The sequence below is a fragment of the Asterias rubens genome, chromosome 2 (genome assembly GCF_902459465.1).
Source record: "Asterias rubens chromosome 2, eAstRub1.3, whole genome shotgun sequence".
Taxonomy (NCBI): Eukaryota; Metazoa; Echinodermata; class Asteroidea; order Forcipulatida; family Asteriidae; genus Asterias; species Asterias rubens.
In genome coordinates, this window is record NC_047063.1 from 3,933,024 (window position 1) to 3,955,311 (window position 22,288).

A 22,288-nucleotide genomic window follows, 5' to 3' on the forward strand; every position below is an offset into this window, starting at 1 on the left:
ATAGTGCAGACATGGTGTTTTTTCTTTCGTTATTCACTCAATGCAACTTCGATGACCAATAATTGAGCCCAAACTTTTACTGAATGTTTAATTTTATGCATAATGTCGGGATACACCAAGTCAGAATGCTGGTATTTGACAATTACAAAAGGTGACAATTGCAATTAAGTATATCCAAAAGAAGAAGAAGATGTTTGTGCCAGTGTACGGGAAACATAAATTTTTGTTGGTATGGCTTATTATCCAATACTGTCCTCACCTGATGATAATGACCAAAATAGTTCAAATGAAGGGATGCATTGTTATATCGTCTGAGGGTATGTAATTACTTGCTGCCTGGTCGCCAGTTTGATAATTCACTGGACGTACATCACTCACCTTGGCTCGTCGCAAAACACGAGAGCGTGGTATCGCTTCGAATATAGTCGGCCATCAGGGCAAAAAGTAAAGATAACAAAATATCAAAAATCATGCAAAAGGTCGTGGGTTCGAACCCCACACGAGTTATATGCCTGGGTTTTTTTTCAAAGAGCTCGGAAAAGGACTTAGTATGTATACGGTGCTAGCACATTGTTGTACTGGTAAAACCATTCGTTCAAATTTTGGCTCCACCCACTAAAACAAAACAAAATGCATAAATATAAAGACAGTTGTGCATAAACAGACAAAGCAGTGAACATAAACAAGGTACACAATTAATCAAAATCACCAGTTTGTGTACCAAATAAACGAAGGGACAAAAATTCAAGACAGTACGTATTTTCCATTTTTTTTATAATAATAAATAATAAGAAAATTCGGTTTTGACATAGCGCTTTATACTCAATGTCTTAAAGCGCTTCCAACATTATCACCCTTACTATTTAATGCTATGTTGGTTTCTGCCCTGTTGGCCGCCTATACTGCCAAGCGCACTCAGACAACACCCGGCACTAATTACCCCCAAAATATTACGAAGCCGTCAAAATGTCATGCATCAGGGGCCGAGTGTGTTTACAGGTGCGCTGATCGCATGCACAGGAGAGGAGAAATAACACTGGCAGAAGCAAGTCGGCATTGTCGGTGACTGGTAGTCTTTGAACTGGTGCATCTGTTTTAGGTGGTTATTGTCACGGTTTTACGGAGGTTTTGGACACTGTTTAACGAGTTTTTAAGTACCTGGGTTTAACTATTCCAGTGAGCGACAAACATCATTATTTCTCGACGTCCGAGGGAGGTTTTCAGAGGAAAACTGTGCCTGTTCAGGTGTGGAGTTTTCCTTCCACTTAAATAGCAAAAAGAAGAGGGAATATCAAAAGGTGCCGTCATGAGACTGGTTCTAGTATCCAGCTTTCTCTGTTGCGTCATCTCACTGTTCCTTGAAGGTAAGAATGCGTGTCCGTGGAATGTTTCTATTGTTGTAATCGTGGAGGTTGTAGTCCAGTATTGTGACGATGGGGGTAGTATTTACAAATTCGATGCAATCAAATTCCTTCCTCCATGATGCAACTTAGATTCCTAGTACATAAGATGTGCCGAAAGGTCAATACCTTTAGTGTTTATTGTATTGTAGCAGATGTTTTTCGTTCATGCTTTGAGGTATTTTTGTTTCCAGTTTTGCAAGAGTGAGCTTCACCCAACAGATCATGTATCAGTACCTCTTGCAAACATTCCTGGGCCACACCCCATTGCAGTCAACAAGTCGCGTTATTTAAAGGCAGTGGACACTATTGGTGATTACTCAAAATGATTATTGGCATAAAACCTTACTTGGTGACGAGTAATGGGGAGAGGTGGATGGTATAAAATGTGTGAGAAACGGCTCCCTCTGATATGAAGTGCCATAGTTTTAGAGAAAGACGTAATTTTCCACGAATTTGATTTCTAGATCTCAGATTTAGATTTTGAGGTCTCGTAATCAACCATCTAAACGCACACAACTTCGTGTGACAAGGGTGTTTTTTTCTTTCATTATTATCTCGCAAGTTCGATGACCGATTGAGCTCAAATTTTCACGGGTTTGTTATTTTATGCTTATGTTGAGATACACCAACTGTGAAGGCTAGTCTTTGACAATAACCAATAGTGTACGCTGCCTTTAACATCATGTATTATTTCATGGCAACTGTTTGGGATTTATTGTTTGGTGGGTCCTATTTTTTTCTTTTTCCCTAATTGTCTCCCCTTTTTTCCTCTGTGAAATTGCTTGCACCGCTCATATTAATTAATAATTTGGTGATTATAACATATTAAGAAAATAATTATTAAATCATTTCCGAAACCCAACCCCATTATGTTTGTTGTTTCTAATGGGTCTTTAGTACACCCATAGAGCAAATGGTACACCCCTATAAGCTGTGGAGACGCACACTCATACGTTGTCGGTTTGCAGACAAACTGTAGATAATTCAACAGATTCATTAATTATGAGTTGATAACCAATTAATTATTAAACAAAGAAACCTGTCTTTGTGTTGTCCATGCTCATAATACGCAAACAAACAGAAACAAATATCGGGAATCTGAGAAATTGGTCACACTGTTCAGCCAGTGTGAACACTTTACCCAAGCCTTTATAGACACAAAATCCCTATGAGTCATTAACTATAACAGCAATAAATTGCAGAAATATTAACAATTGTATCTACAGAAGAGAAAATATCCTCCAAAATATGCGTATCCGGGTGATGTTGTTAGATATCACTAAGCTCACGAGGTTAAAAGCAATCACGCAACTGGACTTATTATGTGTTTGTGATTAAAGTAATGGGTATTACTCAAAATAATTGTTAGCATAAAAACTTAATTGGTATATAAAGAGCAATGGAGAGCTGTTGATAGCATAAAACATTGTGAGAAACGGCTCCCTCTGCAGTAATGTAGTTTTTGAGAAAGAAGCCATTTCTCACTAAAATATTTGAATTGAATAAGACACCTCAGCTGAGGTCTCAAGTTCAAGGCATCTGAAAGCACACAACTTGGCAACTTCGACAACCAATTGATTCCACATTTTCACAGGTTTGTTATTTTATGCATATGTTGAGATACACCAAGTGGGAAGACAGGTCTTTGACAATATCCTTGATGTTGGATGAGTAAACACAATATGGAAAGCTAACTGATTGGCTAAATGTGTCCAGTGCCTTTTACTGACTTTTTATTTTGGGACTTGCTTGTTATTGCAAACCTGTAACCTCACCGTAATTAATATGAAGTCCCGATCTCCAATATTGTGTATTTAAAAGGAAATAGTGGCAAAACCATTTGTATTGGTTCTCTGCCTGCAAACCCCTCATATCACTTCTGCGCTCATTGTTAAACGCAGTGGAACTACGGATGTCGCGAAGTTTACGCACTGAAGGCAAATAGATCGAGCAAATGATGTCACATCGTAACGTGCAAGAGTAAACACTTAGTGGCTGCTTATTGCATTTTGGTGCCTGTAAATTTTACAATATCGGCGAAAGCCTGGGAGTACTGGTGTATGTATTTTAGTTTTGCTTCATAATTTATGCATGGCGAAATCAGCTCGTGCATCTATTATAATAATAGGCTAATAATAATGACAATGGACATTTATATTGTGCAACATCATGGTAGGTAACATAACAAAATCAAAGAACGAAGAACAAATTACTCTTTTTAATACTAGAAACATTATTTTTTTTCTCGTTAACAAGTTGGGGGGAGGGGGGGTTCTTTTTTTTCGATTGAACGCATGCCTTTGTTTTTGGAACTGCTCGATTGTTTTAATCGTATTTAGTACCTAAGTATAGACTAACCTGTGGAAATTTCATTTCAAAAGGTAGTGTTTTTTTTGTGTGTTTTTTTTATCGCCAAAAATTCGGAGCGGTTATGTCCACGAACGAAGAATAATCCAATATTGGAATAATATTGTCATGTTTATGGTTTAAAAACTTAATTAAATATAAAGTAAATGTTTGCGTTCTGTCAAACGTTTCGACCTCGAAGAAGACTGGTAAAATAAACAAAAGCATTACGAAAACACAGCATAAAACACATGTAAGCCCTACAATTAGAAAACAACAGAAGCCATCAGGTGGAAACGAATTAAACAAAAGAAATTAACCCAAAACAAACAATGGAAACAAACACTAATCTTGTTCTGAGCATGAGTTGATAGCCTGCTACTGTGTGCAACACTTCAATTGATTTCTCCGTCTCAAAATCAATTGCCTTGGACGGTAATTAAAGACCTTTACTGACTCTGTAGCGGGGATCTTGACGGAAGGAACGAAATGACGTCCGTGAGAGACCGTGCTTGCATCGATTGCAATGGGGGGGGGGGTCTGGCGGCGTGCGTGTGCATGGCAACATCATCAGTGGTCTCCCGCGTGTAAATTCACCGTGAAGTAGGTTTTATCTGTTAGTTATTAAATGAAGAAGCTGCGATAGTGTCGTGGTTACAATGTTGCTGCAACCGCGATATGGAGAATACTGACTCGGAATATCAGTGAGGGTTGTTATAAGCCTACTATTGTTTGTACATTCGTTTAATTTTTGAAACAATTGTTAACAATTGAAACAATGTCGAAGCAAAACGAATTGACTTTCTTGCTTTTATTTTGTTCTGTGATGTTCGTGGTGTACTCTATGAACATGGCGTATTACTAGTAAATTATATACAAAGTCTTGCATAAAGCAGAAACTGCAATCGAAGGAATATTACTTTATAATTAATAAACTGTCTTCCCTTAATTTTCCCACACCAAACATTCAGGTACACAGTTTGTTGAAAATCTTAATTCGATGCATGCATACTTACAAGGCTTGTTAAAGCCCTTTCCACCCGGGGTTGGGCTGAGATGGTAGGGGAAAGGGGTCACAAATTTGTTGACATTTTACTCGTTTTGTATACCTGCAGTATACCTGCACCCTGCTGCAAATGTTCAAATCGTTTTACCAAAGAAATCGATCAACAAACAAACTAATCGATCAAACATGTATTTTGTACGGCACCACTATTGCAATTTAATATGAATAGGGGCTTAGCAAAATAAAAAAGTCATAAGTGAAAGGTTTCTTAATTTTAAAAACGTTGAGCTAACCGTGTGATTTATCTTTGTTTTGTAGTGCGCGGGGAGTCATCGCCACAGTTTTGTCTCAAACAAGAAAAAGACAAAAGCTGCACGAAGGAAGATTGCGTGAGGTTCGTTATAGGCCTATGGCCCAATTTTCTTACACCTGATATGTACAGCGACTCTTTCTTTTTGTTTCCAAACAAACATCATCAACGTTAAACAGGTCACGATTTCATAGCGCTGCTAAGCACAAAAATATGCAGAAATGTTTGCCTTGATCAAAAACAGAAATACCAACCAAATTTCCACGTGGTTTTCATGATAAACAAACAGCAACAATAAACTAGTAATATGCAATACGCAATATGCAACAAATGAAAATTTGGTTGGTAATCCTGTTTTTATCAAGGAAGAAATTTCATGCTAAGTAAATTTGTGTTCAACTCTATGAAATTAGGCCCAGGTCTTTGTTTTTGTTTGTATGTTGTTTCTTGTCGTATAGGCCTACCTTATCAAAAGTTTATAGAGACTATAATTTTATGTAAACATTGGTTGCAAACATAGTGACCTTGTGCTGCTTTCCAGGGCTTTCCTGTTGGCAGGCGATTTACTATACCGATCATCAATGGGGAATTTTACATTTTTGTGTCAACATTTTCACATAAAATCAAGAGTTATAAAAAAGGAACAGCTGAACAATGTGTGGGATGTATGTGTCACATTTCTTCATAAAAAGATTTACAACTCAGCCAGTGCAATTTCGATAAAATAATGTTCTTAGTATTTTCCTCTATTGGGCTGCGCACCATCACTGCCTGCTGGAAGTCTGGGCTATGTTGTTCTTTGGTAAACTTGTGACGTCACATGTTACATGGTCTGTAGGTATTATTTTGTTCTTACAGATTTTTTTTTTTCATCCCACATTTGAGTTTGTATTTCAAATTTGATATATCAACAATTATCCATAGTACCCCCATGTAAATTGTCCTTTGAGATACAAAAGCACGCCGTAATTACGAGGACACGGATACACAGTCACAAAGGACACGGTCGTCGAATGATTGCTCGGTTGCTATGGCAACCGTTGATAATGGTTGTCATAACTGTAGTCTGCTGCAAAAAATTATAATGTGTTCACCAGCTGCCTTGGGGTAAGGCACGAGAGGTAATAATAATTATGGTGATTTTTGTGTATTATGCATCAAAACGTATACCGAATTGGCAATTTTAGCTTTGGCACCCGTGGTAATTGTCAAAGACCAGTATTCTCACTTGGTGTATCTCAACATGTGCATACAATAATCAGCTAGAGAACAATCAAAGAAAAAACACACTTGTTGCACAAGCTTGTGTGCTTTCAGATGCATAGTTAAAGGCTTCAGGCCTGAACTATTTAACTGTTTGAGTGAGAACTTACCCCCTGCATAAAAAACTACCTTACTCCAGAGGGAGCCGTTTCTCACAATGGTTTTTACTATCAACAGCTCTATCATTACTCGTTACCAAGTAAGTTTTTATGCTAATAATTGTTTTGAGTAATTATACCAGTAGTGTCCAGAGCATTTAAGAAACACTGCCCTTTGTGAACTATTTGCTAAGATTGCTCAATGCGCCCGTCCACTTCATACCCCTAACAAACTATATTAATTAGTTCAAACATGAATGTAGTCAATGGTTCCAGCAATAAACTTAACAGTTAAAAACTGATCATCAAAAATGGGTCTTCCCAGCCCAGAAGACTCAAACACATTTCATTATGAGAGAATTTGTTTTTAAAAGCATAAACACTCTTAAGAACCATTATGCCATTTTAAACTTAGTTACAATGGCCTGCACCAGGTGTGGCGGTTTCAGTCTTCTGCCGTGTTAAGTTTTCCGGGTGACGTAGCCGGACATTTTAGCACGTTGTTCGAACGGTTTTAGCTTTCCGGCGTGTTCAGTTTTCCGGGTGACGTAGTCAGACCAAAATACCGCCGCGAGTACCCTGACGAGTACTGTAGTTCTCTCAGTGACCCCAAATTACGATTATTTTCTGTTTAGTCACATTCTCTTGCCCCATCTTTACACATACTAATGCGTACAACTTTAAGCAGGTCACACTGCTTGTATAAATTTAAAAAAACATTTCTCATTTTAAAATTATATAAAGGTTTGTCTCTCATACGATCCACGCATTCGCCGCTCGTTGTACCCGTGGACGCCGCCATGACATCTACCGGAGAGTAACACGGATGACTCAGTACGCACTCAAAATTGACTACTTTCGCTTGCTGTGCACAGTCATTGCATGACGTAAAGCTACCGTATTAATTGGTCATTCGGAAAACTGAACACGGCGGAAAGTTGAAACCGCCACACCGGAAAATTTAGTTGGCTATCCATCTACCACACAGCTGTGTTTACCAGCCTCGACACTGGTAATTTTGATCCCTTTGTATGACTTATATGCCAGCATTGACATTCATAATAAATTATGCCGCCGGTACAACATAGAGCTTGTTATAAAACATCCCCCCCCCCCCCCTGGATTAATTTTAAGCTGCTTTTGTATTTAGCTTGCTAATGATCAACCATCTGTAAAGTGATCCGTATAACTATAACTAAAGGCAGTGGACACTATTGGAAATTACTCAAAATAATTATTAGCATAAAAACTTACTGGGTAACATGGGGAGAGGTTGATGTTATAAAACATCATGATAAACGGCTCCCTCTGAAGTAATGTAGTTTTTGAGAAAGAAGTAGTTTCCACTAATTTGATTTCGAGTCCTCAGATTTAGAATTTTGAGGTCTCGAAATCAAGCATCTGAAAGCACACAACTTCGTGTGACAAGGGTATTTTTTCCATTATTATCTCGCAACTTTGACGACCAATTGAGTTCAAATTTTCACAGTATCATTTAAAGGTTTTATAAGTGAGCGTTGTTGCTTGAAAGCCAATTGATTGTGGTTAGTCGAAAAGGGTAGCCTAAATACAAGGTGTTTGACTTGGTTATCATGGTTTCCATTTTGTAGGAAGAACCAGTTGCTCTGTGTCCATGGAGTATGTTTGACGGATGGTAGGTGTGAGTGTCAAGCTTGCTGGGCTGGACCATCTTGCAACGGTACAAGTAAGTTTGAAGGTTATGTCTTAAAATCACTCTTCGTTATACTGATACCTTCTTACATATATTTGGGGGAACTGAATAACATGTGTGTATTCAATTGCCAGGTAGATTATATTCTTTTGGGAAGTGGTATTGCTTTGTATGCTACTACCGCAGAGTAGCTTTTTTTTTTAATTCGGGAGACTTCTCATCAGTTCTGAAAAGAACAGTCCTGCTTACTATTATACCTTGACGGAAGGTATAGCCAATCGGCTTGGACTACTTTAGCTTCAGTGGATCGAGCGAACTTCTCGTTTTACATAAACTTCACTGCCGCCCTTATAATATTTACCGTATTGTTTTTTGGCCGCGTCAGGGCGCTTGCAATGGTGAATTAGATTGCATAACAACAGTTTTATCTTATTTTAATATCAACGGTAAATAAATAAATAAAGGACCCCCCCCCCCCACCCCAACCCCAGTTCGTTTTACTCGTTTTACATTTTTGGGTTCACGCACGACTTCGCACGGGTCTGAGGCAAGAGATCATCTTCACATTAATGACAAAATGTATTGTTCTCGCCAAACTGTTCTTTCACCGAGCTATTACCTCTGATGTGAGATAATTGACTGACACCGACTCATCTAAGTTGTAATCATTACAGTATTATTATAGTCTTGGGAACGCTTCGTTAATGTGCATTGCCACACACATTAATCATAATTTCAACAAAGTAACCCCGTACGGCCTTCCAGCCATGAAAATTGTATCTGGATAATTTCGTCTTTCTAAAAAAAAGTGGCTTAACAGCGAAAAAATGCTGTATCTTTGGAACACTTTGGCCTATTATGATAAGTTATGCCTCGTTCAATTGAAGCACATACAATTTGGGCCTACTCAAAAATCAACACAAGAAAGAAATGCATTTTAAAATGAGGTGCTGTTTTACGGTTTCAACTGGATGCAGATCCCCTAAAACTCACACCATGATGATGCAAACCATCTGTTTAAACTATAGAACAATTTCACCTAGTTTTTAACGCAATCAGCATGAGCCCGGTTTTCACTAAAATAGAAAATCATGTTTACACAAACTTTTCAGGAAATCAGCATGCACCGGTTTTCACCAATCTGATCTACGAAGAGTACATTTCACCAGATGTATCAACTGACTACCCTTTTCTGTACGTCCATGCAAGTGATAAAGATGAAGAACTATGCGGCAAACCCACGACACCAACACGATGCCCATGCTCACAAGTCCAGTATTCATTCGCTGATAAAGAAAATGGCGGGAACATTCCGTTTGTGATTGACTCGAAGACAGGGGGAGTCAGCGCTGCAGTGAAGGACCTCGTGCCTGACGTGTACAGACTGAAAATACACGCAAGGAATGGGGACGACCGTGACATGCAAGGGTCGGCAGAGATCGTCGTCAGTGTCATTGAAATTTACCCCTCGGATCAGCCATCAGTCAAACTCAGAAAACTACAATCTACGCTCGGGGTAGGTGTTATATCATTTCAAGACGCCCCCATGTGTAACCGTTACTGGATATTTGAATGTTACTGCTATGTTAGTAACTGGTTTAATTAGTTTTACAAAACACAAAGACATTCCAACTAAGAAATATTTTGTTAAAGTACCAAACACTTTGCATATAAAAACAATTCATTTCTACTCTCGGGTAGGAAGGTGTTATCATTTCAATACGCCCCAGTGTATACTATAACCGTTACTGGTGATGTGAATGTTACTGCTGTGTTATCAACTGTATGGTTTATTGGTCTTACAAAACACTTGTCGTTCCAACTAAGAAATAATTTTGTTAGTACCAACCACTTTGTATAAAAACAATTCTTTTGCGGAAAAAACGTTGATTCGTGGTATGGTGGCTTTTTTTAATGCGTTAGCTGGGACCACAAGGTCATTATAGTGCAATTTGTATGGATTTGATAAACTAATTGGTTCTGTATACAATTAAACGAAAGAGTGGTCTTTTGTTTGCCAACAACAAAATTCCATTGTCTAGTGAAATTGCCTGCGGTTACTGACCCTTATAGGACTGATGAGCCGACGACTCTTAATTTGTCCATAAAAGGCGAAGTTTCTTGATGATTATTTTCAATGTGGCAAAGGCACATGAGTCAAAACGTGGTGAATGCATAATTTAAACCAAACCGCTCTTGCTATACTTTTTGTCTTTTAATGTAAACATCGTCACTACAAAATATTATTGTACTTTGATGCAAAGAGAATTCCAAATTAAGTGGACAAAAATTGAAAATTTTCTTAACGAAACAGCTCTGCATTTGTGCACAAATGCAATTATGTCTAGTTGTTCCTGCTTTTCCCACAAACAGCAACTGGACGTCAATCAATCCATCGACATCACCTTTTTGCCCGTGAGCGACGTGACCATCGGGACTTTGGTCGAAGGTTCCCGAGTCGACTGCGAGCTGACCATCGTCATTCCCGAAGCCTTGGTGGTCGAAGACATCCGAGTGGAGATATTCACCGAGGACGGCAACAACACGCTCTCGGTTCTGTGCGAACCGTCCCTAACAAAAGGGGCTGAGATTGAGATAAGTAACTCTGCCCAACCCGAGATCGCCTACAACCACGAGACAGGGAGCCCATTTCTGGTGAGTCCGAACTATTTACCTGTAGAGGTGCCTTTTTTGCTCCATTAAAAACTATGATTTTAAAGGCACCGGAAATTATTAGTAATTACTCAAAATAACTGTTAGCACCAAAACAACTTACTTGATAACGAGAAATGGAGAGCTGGTGGTGATATACAATATTGTGAGAAACGGCCCCCTCTAAAAGTATACCTATAGTTTTTGAGAAAGAGGTAATTCTCACACAAAATATTTTTGGCCTGAAACCTTTTTTAGCAAACTTGTGCAACAGATGGTTTAATATGCATTATGTTGTTGTTGTGGCATACATAGGTTTAGGCCCCTTGGTTAATTTTTAGATTTTAATAAACAAGTTTTGTAAATTGGTTGTAAGATTTATAAAAATTTGACAACTTTTAAATTATGAGAATGAGTGTTTTTGTTTCTGACAACCTGTAAAATAGTGTTGCCATCGAAAATTGGTACTTGATATATTAAATTTGCTGCAATGTCCATTTTCCTAGGTCCACATTACACATTTTGGTCAAAATGGTGGTTAAAATAATCGAACCGAGATAGTTTCTCCATTTCTTCGCCGATTTTTAGCTTTCTTGGCTGAAGTTATCGTCGGCTATCTGATGAGTCTCACAGTAAAAGACCGCGAATGAGACCAGAGCACCATTTCACTCTAATTTAGGGCAAAGTATTTGGACACCCCTAGAACAGTAGGCTTCGCCCCATTCTGCAACTTGTTGTGATAATTTGTTTATGATTTCTTCAACTTTCATCTGCTTTATTGTATTGTATTGTTTTGTCTCTATGTTTTACTCTGGTTTTACCAGCACCACGAGCGCTTAGAAACGAGTAAGCGCTGTAGGCCTATACGTTTATATAAATTGTTGGTATCTTTAGTAATCTGTGACCATAAGTGTAAGGTTTTGACGGTGAAAGATGAATGAAATTCATGTATGATGGCAAAGACAACCGAAGGGGAAGGTTGGAAAACAGCAACCTACGTCATGGTCGATACGGAGTGACTAAAATAACCTTGCGAGAAGAGGGGACAATTATTGGCACAGCAGTTCGGTTGGCCTGTATTATAATTAGTTGGACACCCGACGCCTAATATTTTGCTGATGAGTCTTTGACTCAAAAAATAAAAAGCGTTGTCTTCCAACAATTTGACGGAGTCCAAACAATCAGGCAATTAAGAACTATTTTTATTTAGACGATCACGGTTCTTTTCAGAACCACCCCAACTCATTAGAGATAGTCATTACATGATGTTACCGCCTTTCCATATTTTTTATTTACAAACGTCTCATGAGTAAAAATGCATCATAGGCCCTGACACAAAATAGGACCTAATGGCATTGCCCCATTTTTCAATGTTGACTAGAACATTAACAAATGCATGACGACTAACTGTCACAACAAAAATCATTATAGGTGCGTTCGTTTAGCTCCCCTGGGTCGACCCCGGTGTGTGGCGTGGTTTTTTTTTTCAGGACAAACGTGTGCAGATAATTACCCACGTTCGTCCTGGGGAAAAAAAACGGCCACACACCTGGGTTGACCCAGGGGAGCTAAACGAACGCAGCCTATAAGGAACCGTTTTTAAAAGCAAAGTAAAAAGTGAGCACCGCCCTCTTGCGTTAGATGTAGAGAGTGAGTTGCTGCCCTCTCTCGTTTTCTTCATTCTCACACGGTCCAATCACTGTTGGTGCAAATCTTGACCCGCCCAACTTGAAATTTCCATTGAGCGTATCCTCTAAAAATGTAAACTGGCTAGCGTTCCGAATTGGTAATTTTGAGTAAAACGGACGACTCCTTGCAGGCGCTGTCAAAATGTCAATGTCTACCAAAAAAGTATCCTTGAAGTATCATGTCAATCCTTTAGGTGGAAAAACTTTTGTGTAAGTACATTGTTTGTGTGAAAGTGCAAGACCAAGTCTAAATAAATATTATTTCTTAGAGACTATGTCGGATGTGATTTTAATTGACATGTTTTTGTCTTGTCTTGTCTTGAAATTGTCTTCTTCAAATGCACACAAACCGCCGCCACTTGGCTATAATATAATAAACGTGCAGACCCTCGTCCGTTTAACTTTAAGTTTTATGAAATAACTAATTATCAGTTGATTAGACATGATAGAACAGAAAACTGCAACAAAGAAGGACAATTTTGAAATAATTGTTATACAAAATTTAATTAATGTAAGGATGTCTGCCGTAGACATTGACAAGAGCAGAGGAGAGGGTCACTCATAAGTCATATGATTATATGAGACATGAGTATACTATCACTTATATCAGGCAGTATGACAAATCTTGTGGCTAAAATGTTGGCCTTTTGATTAGACTCAGAAAGACTCTGCAAAGGGTTGACAATGTCAGGCCATTTAATACTTTTTATTACATAGCACATTCATTTGTAAGATTTGTTTTCAGTTTGGTAAGCAGTATGTCAGCTGAACTATTTTCTTTGTTTTTTAGCCTTGATCAAGTAAGACTCGAGACTTGGTTGGAACTTCAGCCGTCGATTTCACAAAACTCTTCCTAACTTAAGACTAATCTTAGGACTTGGGATGAGTCCCAACCCTGCACTGGGGTAGCATGCAGACCTTAAGATTAATCTTAAGTTAGGACGAGTTACTCGTCTTAACTGGAGATAAGACGAGTCCTAACTCTTTAAGAAATCGACCCCAGGCCACTTAATAGTTTTTGCATTTACATAATGACTAATGTATTATCTTATAGGTCCTTTATGAAGCAGTTTGCAATGTGCAGCTAATTCTATATTCTTGTTTAGTCTGGGTCGACAAAGACTCTACCTGTGCTGGGGTCAAAACATCAGGCGAGCCACTAACTACTTTTTTGCAATTTGCATACACCATAGACATTAATTTGGTTGATAAGCAGTTTGGCATTCAATCAATTTGATTTTCTCAGAACATCCGAGTGCTCAGATCTTATTGTTCTATTGCAGAGGATTTGAAATGGCAGAGGAGACCCTGATGCTATTTCAGATTTTACCCCTGCGTTTTGTCTTTGACTAGCTTAAACGCTGGATGGTTTTAGTGCTGCTTTTTGGTAAAGGAAGCAAGGGATGACAGAAAAATCAAATGGTTCTCATTGAGGTTTGAACCCAGGACCCCTGACACTCTGGGACGATGCTCTACCAACTGAAATAGGATGCACAGCAGTACTTCCTCAGGTTTTCCCTCTAGGCACATTTTTGTCTTGGTGCTGCATGGATACCCAAGCAACTGGGCAAGGTAACAAAAATTACGCAATGTATGATTTGGTATGTAACCGCCATAGAAGCGAAATAACCAAACATGGGTAACAGGCCTTACACTAACTTTTTTCCTTAACTAGCCTGTCAGGCTAGTCAGCTGGGCCCAATTTCATGGCACTGCTTACCGTAAGCCTTTAAGCACAGAATCGGCACTTACGGAAGCAGGGAATTCTGTGCTTACGGCAAGCGTATTTCACGGGTTAGCGGCGAATTTGGGCTTCTGCGCGTGCGTACTCCATGTTACTAGGCATTCTAAGCTTACAAGGCTAGCGCAGAAATTCGGCGCTTGCACGTAAGCGGGGAATCGCGATCGTAAGCGCAGAATTCGGCGGTAAGCAGAGCCATGAAATTGGGCCCTGTTCTTTTGACTTAGCCCGCACAAATTTTCACTAGCCCTTGCTAGTGACTTGGCACTCTTGACTAGTGATTGCACGCCGGGCTAGTGTCTAAATTGAGCCCTGGGTAATCTTTGACATCTTAGTTTTTCCTATACTCTTATTTCCAGGCCGACACTGCCGTCTTCAACTTGGGGAATGTTTCCAACACCAATACTTCTACCGATGAGCAAGACTCAAGAATAGTCATTACTTTCTCTGTGACTTTGAAGGAGGCGATATCGTTGGTGCCTGATGACAGGTATTGGGTCACTGCTGGTGTGGAGTATAATGGTGAAGCTAAACTATGGGTGGGACAGATTGGGTTCCTTCTCGACCCTGGGCCACAGGTAAAAACAAATAATGTACACAAAATATTTTGAAACACTAATTGCAGGCCTTGAAATTTACTCTTGAAGGAGCATAGAAATTTCCCTCTGGTAAGGGCCACCTCTATGAGGAATAGTAGACTGGTATTGGAGCCATATAGAGGGCACCACAGCAGAAGAACAGAGCACCAAGGCAGTTGCTGTGGGTGCCGCAAGTTATTTTAAGGCCTGCTATTGTTTGCAGTGAATAATCCTCAAAAACTTCAATGTTATCATTGTTTGTTTGAGGTGGTCTAGAATCTTGTTCTCATTCGTGATCAATTTAACCGCCATTTTATTTCCCAGCAAGGTTATTGTGACGAGAAGTATTGATACGATAGTATTAGCGAAGCTAAGGTGTCTACACTATACCAAGGGCTTGCTCCGCACAAGAGAGATTTACACGCGATCGTTCCCGCAAGTTCCGTGTCACAGATACTTCCTTTTTCCACATCATTCAAAGATTCAAAATATCACCTTTTGTTTAAACCTTCAAATCGTGCCCTGCATGTTTGCGCACCAGGTCTAGCTACTTTCATTCATTTCTTTTATGAGACCCCACTCGATCAATAACAAAACAAAGAACAATACAGCAATATCAAAACACTATTACAACTAAACTACAACTGGTATAGTATAGAGTGAACTCGAGGTTAAAAAGGTAGCCTGCTTTTAAATATTTGCTTAATGATGTACCTTTCTTAACATAGTATGCACCCCAAACCAATGGTTCTCTGGAATCACCGGGTGACTTCTACAAAGGAGAGGTGGCTGTCTTTGATCTAGAACTCAACGTCTACAAGAGTGTCGCAAACCTCACTGTCAAAGCATCTGGTAAGTCACTCCTTACAAATCTCAGGCATGATGATTGTCCAACTGAAGTCTGAGTTTCGTTCAACCCAAGAAAATCTAGCAAAATTGTTATTTAATAGCCAGGAAAGTTGGGATAGGCCTATTTTATTTGTTCATGTAGGTCAACCCTTTTACTAAATACAATTTTCCAAATATTGGGCAGCTGTATTATTCACATTCTAAAGTTACAAAATTCTGCCGCCGGCCAGTCAAGGTTAAAGGCTAGGGCAAGCAAGTTAAAAAACGTTGAGACCAATTAAAAAGTCACTCCGCGGTAGTGAAGTTAATAGCGAGAAGGCACCTCGATCCACTAGTTAAAAGAACGTTACAGAATTGGTAAGAAGCAAAAATCATGAAGTTCACAGATTTGCATAAAACTTACACGGTCTAATGATGATGATAGTTGAAAACATCCCTTGAAATATTTCTGTCTGAAATGTCATATTTGATGAGAAATAAATAATCTAACTTCGCGTTTGGAGTTTATCGCTCAGTGAGCATTTTATTCATTTTTATTTTGGCATCGATGCAATGCAAAATTTGTAATCGGTTTTTTACTATTCTCTCGTGACCCAGATGGCCAATCGATCCCAAATTTCAACAGGTTTGTCAGTTAATGCATTCTGTAGTGTTCCTTTAATAAGCAGGACAGATCTGTCCAGAACTTAGAAGTCCACTAAATTCTGAAAATCTACTTCGCGGTAGTAAAATGTATAGCAAGACAAATTCTTAACAGAAAATAATCTACTCAGCAAGTAGGTGTACACATGGTGTTACTGCAAACCAAACATACATAATAATAATGGCTTCTTATAGCGCTCGTAGTCTTCACTCAGTGACGCTCTCAAGGCACTTTAACATTAAGGTATGTGAGACAACGGTTGAATTATGAGACCTACATATGTACGCAATTTACATGGCACCATGTAATGGTTTAAAAGGTGCTGTTGCACAATATGCTGCTTATCAAACCAGGAACCCATACGGTCAGATTATGAGACCTGCCGATACTCATTTGACATAGGACCATGTAATGGTTTACAAGGTGCTGTGGAGCAGTATGCAATCCCTCAAATCCCATAATTTTGTTGTTTAAATTCATCTAGGTGATTCAACGCTGACGTCCCACTTGATGATATGTAAGCTACAGCTATGCAGTACAGGTAGCGGGTACTGTCTGGACGTGAGCAAGGATATCGCTACATTCCAAGTAGATGTAAGCTCTCAGAATGTCTATGAGTACACCTATGGATTCGGAAATATTGTCAATGGAGGTAAGATCCAGAAATAAAGTGTCAGATTTGAGGTTGCGCCATTTGAGATTGATAAGAGATGCGAGACGGTAGGCTGTTGTTTTTTTTTAAGCAGCACTTGTACCGCTGAACCAGGAAAATAAAACTTACTTGATCAGAAATACAGCAGATTTCCATGGTATTAAGTATTTTGAGAATCTTTTCACTTCGTAGTAATGGGGTTATGGAAAAACAAATTTGAATCTGAGAAGTGTTTCTTTTATTAATAGATGTTGTGTTTCTCGGCAATATGCAGCCAATCAAACCAGAGACATCGCGGCGAACCCCTTTTCGATAAGTAAACAACACAAGGGGCCAAGCGCTTTACGTCCTATCTGAAGGATGAAGCATCATGGTTAAGTGTCTTGCTTAAAGACACAGGTGTCACAACTGAAACTCGAACCCACACCCTGCTTTTAACAAACACCAGAGCTTGAGTCCAGTGCTCTAAACCACTAGGCCAAGACACCCCACAAAGCTGAATGAGAAAACTAAATCATGTATGCACAAAACTTAAATTGAATGTAATACTAGCTAAAAAGAAACCCTTCTTAGGTGGATGGGGAAACTGCGTAAATTTGAACGCTGAAATTGGCCAGGAAAACCTGAAATAAATACATTTATTATACTCTCTCCTTAAGGTGTTGCCAACAGCACAGTGGATAGTAGGATCATGATGGATGTTGTCGCATACCTAAGAGATGATACAGTACCGGCAAATGGCAGCTTAGAAGTCTCCATTGATGATGGTACAACACAGACTACGCTGACTGCTCCAGTCACTGTGAAGAATGCGCGACCTACAATGCTGACTGTGAGTACAGGGTTGCCAGGTTTCCGGCTTTCGCCGGAATTCTGACTTTTTCAAATCTTCCCCAAATTTGTCTGCTGCTCTGTGTTTCATTTGGCCGGAAACAATATATTTGATTGAAAACAGATTTCTGGCGCTCCGTATATCATCTGGCCGGATCTGACCCCCTTTCCTTTGCAGCAAATTTTGTCAGGCTCTGAAGGAAAGAGTCACGGCATCTCGGTGTGAGTAGAATATCTATGCGCAGCGGCACCCTAGCTGACCTGTTGCTACACTGCTAAAAATTGTATTCTTGCAACAAGAAAAACATTTATTTTGAGAAAATATTTCTTGTGTTACTCCCTAGAAAAATAAGACATTTTTCTTGTTTCAAGAATACCATATTAATCAGTGTAGTGACTGGTTTAAATTCCTTTACAAATTTATAGATTGCACAACCTCACAGTTTTTAGAGTTGGGAAGAGGACTCTTGAGGGCACTATTGTGACCTGTGTTTGGGGGCGGGGGGGGGGGGGGGGTTGCCTTTGGTAAAAACAAAAACAGAGAAAAACAATTAGTGTGACCATATGATAAATTTAAGAAGCCTTTTTATATGATACATGCAAGGTTAGTATAGAGAGAATGTGCTGACAACTGTTCTTTGACATGTCTGAAAAAAATATATAAATAAATATGTATCGTAAAGCCTTTACAAGCACAAAAACTTGGTATGCACAGACAAATCTTGCGTAGCCGCAAATGGTTCCCGGACGAAATACCAAACAGTTTACACAGCTGCAATTTGTATCCCCCTCATTTTGGGGGCAAAACAGAAATTTCTGCTATACAGATTTCTGTAATTTGTCTTTTTAGGTGGGAAAGGTTCTAACGATGAATGTGAGTACTGTTGACGGCGATGACCACCTAGTGCCAGGGGAGTGTGTGAAGGTACGCGTGGCAGTCGCTGTCCCGTACTCTACCTCTGTCAAACCAATCGCTGTTGAGTTTACTAAGAATGCAGCCGACAGTAATTTTGAGTTGTGTGCAGTTAGCATCAACCACATCGGCAACGATATCAGCTGTTTGGAGCATCGCAGGGAATCCATTGAAAATGCTGTGGTCTACTCGCCTACAGGGTAAGGACAAACATTACCTATTCCTTTCTGTCTCAACCAGCTGCGGCTGGAAGATGATTGTATACGCCTCTCTTAATATTTATGCATGAGTACGTCACAATTCTAACACAAAACGAGGCGATGGGCGCAGCCACTGCACGTAGTGGCGGATGTGCACCTATAGCCTCATTATGGGTTAGAAATATGGCGTCATGCATGAATATTAAGAGAGGTGTATTAGGAACAGTAGATGTAGTGTTCTCCGGTTCAATGCACAAGGTTCCTTAATCGTTTCCTTTTGCCATACATACCACAATACCTACTCTAACAAAACTCACGCATGTCAATGACGGGCCTGGTTGTGTTTTACAAAGATGAGCATCTTGCTCACTCTTAGTTTGTATTTTTCTTGTCTCAAGTTCTAATTCTTTTTTCAATTTGCCGTGTATTGCTAAAGCCACTTTTGTGTTTTTGTAACTGTAACTTTGTAATATTTTAATCCAATTTCTTTATCTGTTTACTGTGTACAGTGAAGCAATTTTGGCCTTTAGACCACCTTTTTCAATTTGAATTTAATGGTTTTATAATAATAATAAATATACAAAGACAAATGCTTCAGGTAGATGTGTAAATCACACCAGGACATTTAATTGGGGAGCATGCACAGTGCATGCCCTCACCATGTTTAGCTTCCTTTCCCCACAACAAAGAGACAAAGGGTACTTGACTTTTTGCTAGGAATTCTCCCTTATCCCATTGAAAATTTCTAGATTTTGCCACTTGAATGATATCAAATGCAGTGGCATTTTACACTGTTTGACGTAAAGTTAGAGACTTTTAAGTTTTCGCTTGTTTTTTATAAGGACTCAATCTGATGGAAAATGAATGGATCACAAAACTGAAGTTTACCTTGGAGACCCTCTTTAAGTAAAATAAGACTTTCATTTAATTGGATGGAAATTTGCATCAGGGATAAAGAATATTCATTTTGGTTTACCCATATATGATTCGATTGCCTCTAGCTATCGGGCAATCTCAGTGGTCTAGTTGGTAAGAGAATGTTCTAGAAGGTTGTGGGTCCAAATACCACACAAGTATCTGTAATTTTTTCACAGAACTCGGAGAAAAGTAATGAGTACATGTATGTTGTGCTAACACACATCGGTATTTATGGTTAAAAATCAGAATTAATAAGACTTTCATTGTTGTGTTATTATTGCTCAGAATTCAAGCAACCATTGATCTTGGTGGACTCGCCAACACAGGAGGGGCAAGTTCTGGAAATGGCATTGACAACGTGATCGGTATTGACTTTGTTGTCAAGCTAGTCAGTGAGACGGCAACGCATAACACTCAGCATCAATTTGATGCATCTGTAACATACGGTGACGTTGGAACTCCATTGACTGCCTCCATTTCTCTGACTGTGGTTACCGAGCCAGCCTCCATTACCTACCCAACAGTGCCAGAGGTAGGTGAAGAGCCACTTTAAATGACTTACAAAGACTTAGGGGTACTTCACAGTTCTCAACATTTTCACAAGTTCCGATTTATTTTCTTCTGCGACAAATTTTGAAATTTATTTCATTGTTTTTTAATGTGAAAATTAAAATCTTTTTGATGAAGACAAACAATTATTATTTTTTTTGGTGGCTTCTTATATATAGCTTATACCCGTCACTCAGTGACACTAAAGGCACTTTAATAGCATTCTGTATTTACCTGTAAGGTATGTAGAACTACGTTTGAGTTATGAGGCCTACTCCTTTTACATAGCACCATGTAACAGTTTTCAAGATGCTGAAAGGCAATACGCAGCCAATCAAACCAAGAACACCGGGATGAACCCCTTCTCTATTAAAAGCTTGTCTAACCACTCTAACTTTGATCCACGGTTCAATATTCATCTGCTTGAAACTAATATTGAAGTTTAAGATTCTCGTCAGACAAGAGGTTATTTTGTTTTAATACTTCTTCATCATCGTGGGAGTGTCGTGGACGAGCGGTTAAGAGCACCGAATTCAAACTCTGGTGTTTCTGATCAGCAGAGTGTGTGTTCGAATCCCCAGCCATGACACTTGTGTCCTTAAGCAAGACACATAACCATTGCTTCGTCCTTTGGATGGGACATAAAGCTGTTGGTCCCATGTGTTGCGTAAACGCATGTAAAAAAAACCAGTGCACTTATCAAAAAGAGAAGGGGTTAGCCCCAATGTTCCTGGCTGGATTGGCAGCATATTGCACCATAGCACCTTGTAAACCATTACATGGTGCTTAAGGATTAGGTCTTATATCTCAAAATTCGCCCCACTCCTTGCAGTAATAATACCTGGCGCTTTGTATCCTTAGGCAAAAGGCGCGTTATAAATACGGTTATTATTCTTATTATCTAAAAACTTTTTCAAAAGCGTCTTCAGTAAATCGCTTCGATGTGTTCAGTGTTCTTTATTCACATTGTGGATTCTTCTTCAGAGATCATGATAAATTGGTCAACATCTTCTTCAACAAGTGAATCCTTTTCAAGTGTCCGTTGCATAGAGCTTTAAAGCACTGGGTTTCTTTTGCGTATGTTACACATCTCATGTATTTTTGTCCTGACAGGCTGACTCCACCCCAATCAACAGCTCCTTCGAGTTGCTGTATCCAGTCAACTCCGACATAGTATCACCGGGAGAGTACGCAATCTTGAGTGTCAAGCCGACCATCCAACCGGACAGCCAGTACAAGTATGTCGTATCGGCACTGGTCCCTGCTGATATGACCGTTCTAGCATTGAGAGTTATCAGCGTGGGGAGTAATATAGCCTGTGGATTGCTCATCAGCGATCCCATCCCGGTGTATTCCAGTGTAGGGGGAAGCGGCAATAAGGACATGGCTGAATTGGACTTGGGATTGATGTACAACTTTGGTATGTATAGACATTGTTATTACCCTGATACCAATATGCATGAAGCACCGTACACTCAGTACTTTCCAGTTTTCTGTGAACAAAATCCAAAGGCAAATCACTTGGGTGGGATTTTAGCATGTAAATCGTATTTTGTGTCATTGTTTTACTAACTTCTCAAAAACTACAGCACCTCAGCAAGTAACATTTTAAGGTGAGCTTTCTACTATAATCATAATTTTCACACGGTGTGTGAGTTTAATGTAAATCTGTGGACATTTTGTTTTAATTTTTGACTAGAAATGTCCAGAGTGGGATTTGAACCAATGACCTCCGGATTAACGTACCCGTGCTCTACCAACTGAGCTATCTAGCCCTATGATGGCAGTGCAGAGCTGCCAACATTGGTTTTTGAAAATCAGGAAGATTTTATTTTTAAGTCAGAAAGACTCAATCTCAGCACGCGTCACGACGATTTTTGCGGACATAAAAACCAATATTCATGTACAGACATATACATTTGAAATATTACTAAAGAATATTGCTGTTTATGTTTTAAATGTTTTGCACATGTTTC

The 22,288-nt window shown here is 39.2% G+C and overlaps 1 protein-coding gene across 2 annotated transcripts in view; it reads left to right on the top strand.

Annotated features, from left to right (window-relative positions):
- Positions 1-949: 949 nt before the first annotated feature.
- The window catches only part of LOC117306813, a 39,824-nt gene continuing 18,485 nt past the window's right edge, over positions 950-22,288 (top strand). For both annotated transcript variants that reach the window (XM_033791338.1, XM_033791339.1), the window contains exons 1-12: positions 950-1,364; positions 5,074-5,149; positions 8,037-8,131; positions 9,211-9,614; positions 10,472-10,753; positions 14,539-14,757; positions 15,486-15,609; positions 16,734-16,901; positions 17,561-17,733; positions 18,583-18,845; positions 20,049-20,295; positions 21,426-21,732. In XM_033791338.1, the coding sequence (XP_033647229.1) occupies positions 1,307-1,364; positions 5,074-5,149; positions 8,037-8,131; positions 9,211-9,614; positions 10,472-10,753; positions 14,539-14,757; positions 15,486-15,609; positions 16,734-16,901; positions 17,561-17,733; positions 18,583-18,845; positions 20,049-20,295; positions 21,426-21,732 (2,416 nt within the window). In that variant the 5' untranslated portion in view covers positions 950-1,306. The remainder of the gene's footprint in view (positions 1,365-5,073; positions 5,150-8,036; positions 8,132-9,210; positions 9,615-10,471; positions 10,754-14,538; positions 14,758-15,485; positions 15,610-16,733; positions 16,902-17,560; positions 17,734-18,582; positions 18,846-20,048; positions 20,296-21,425; positions 21,733-22,288) is intronic.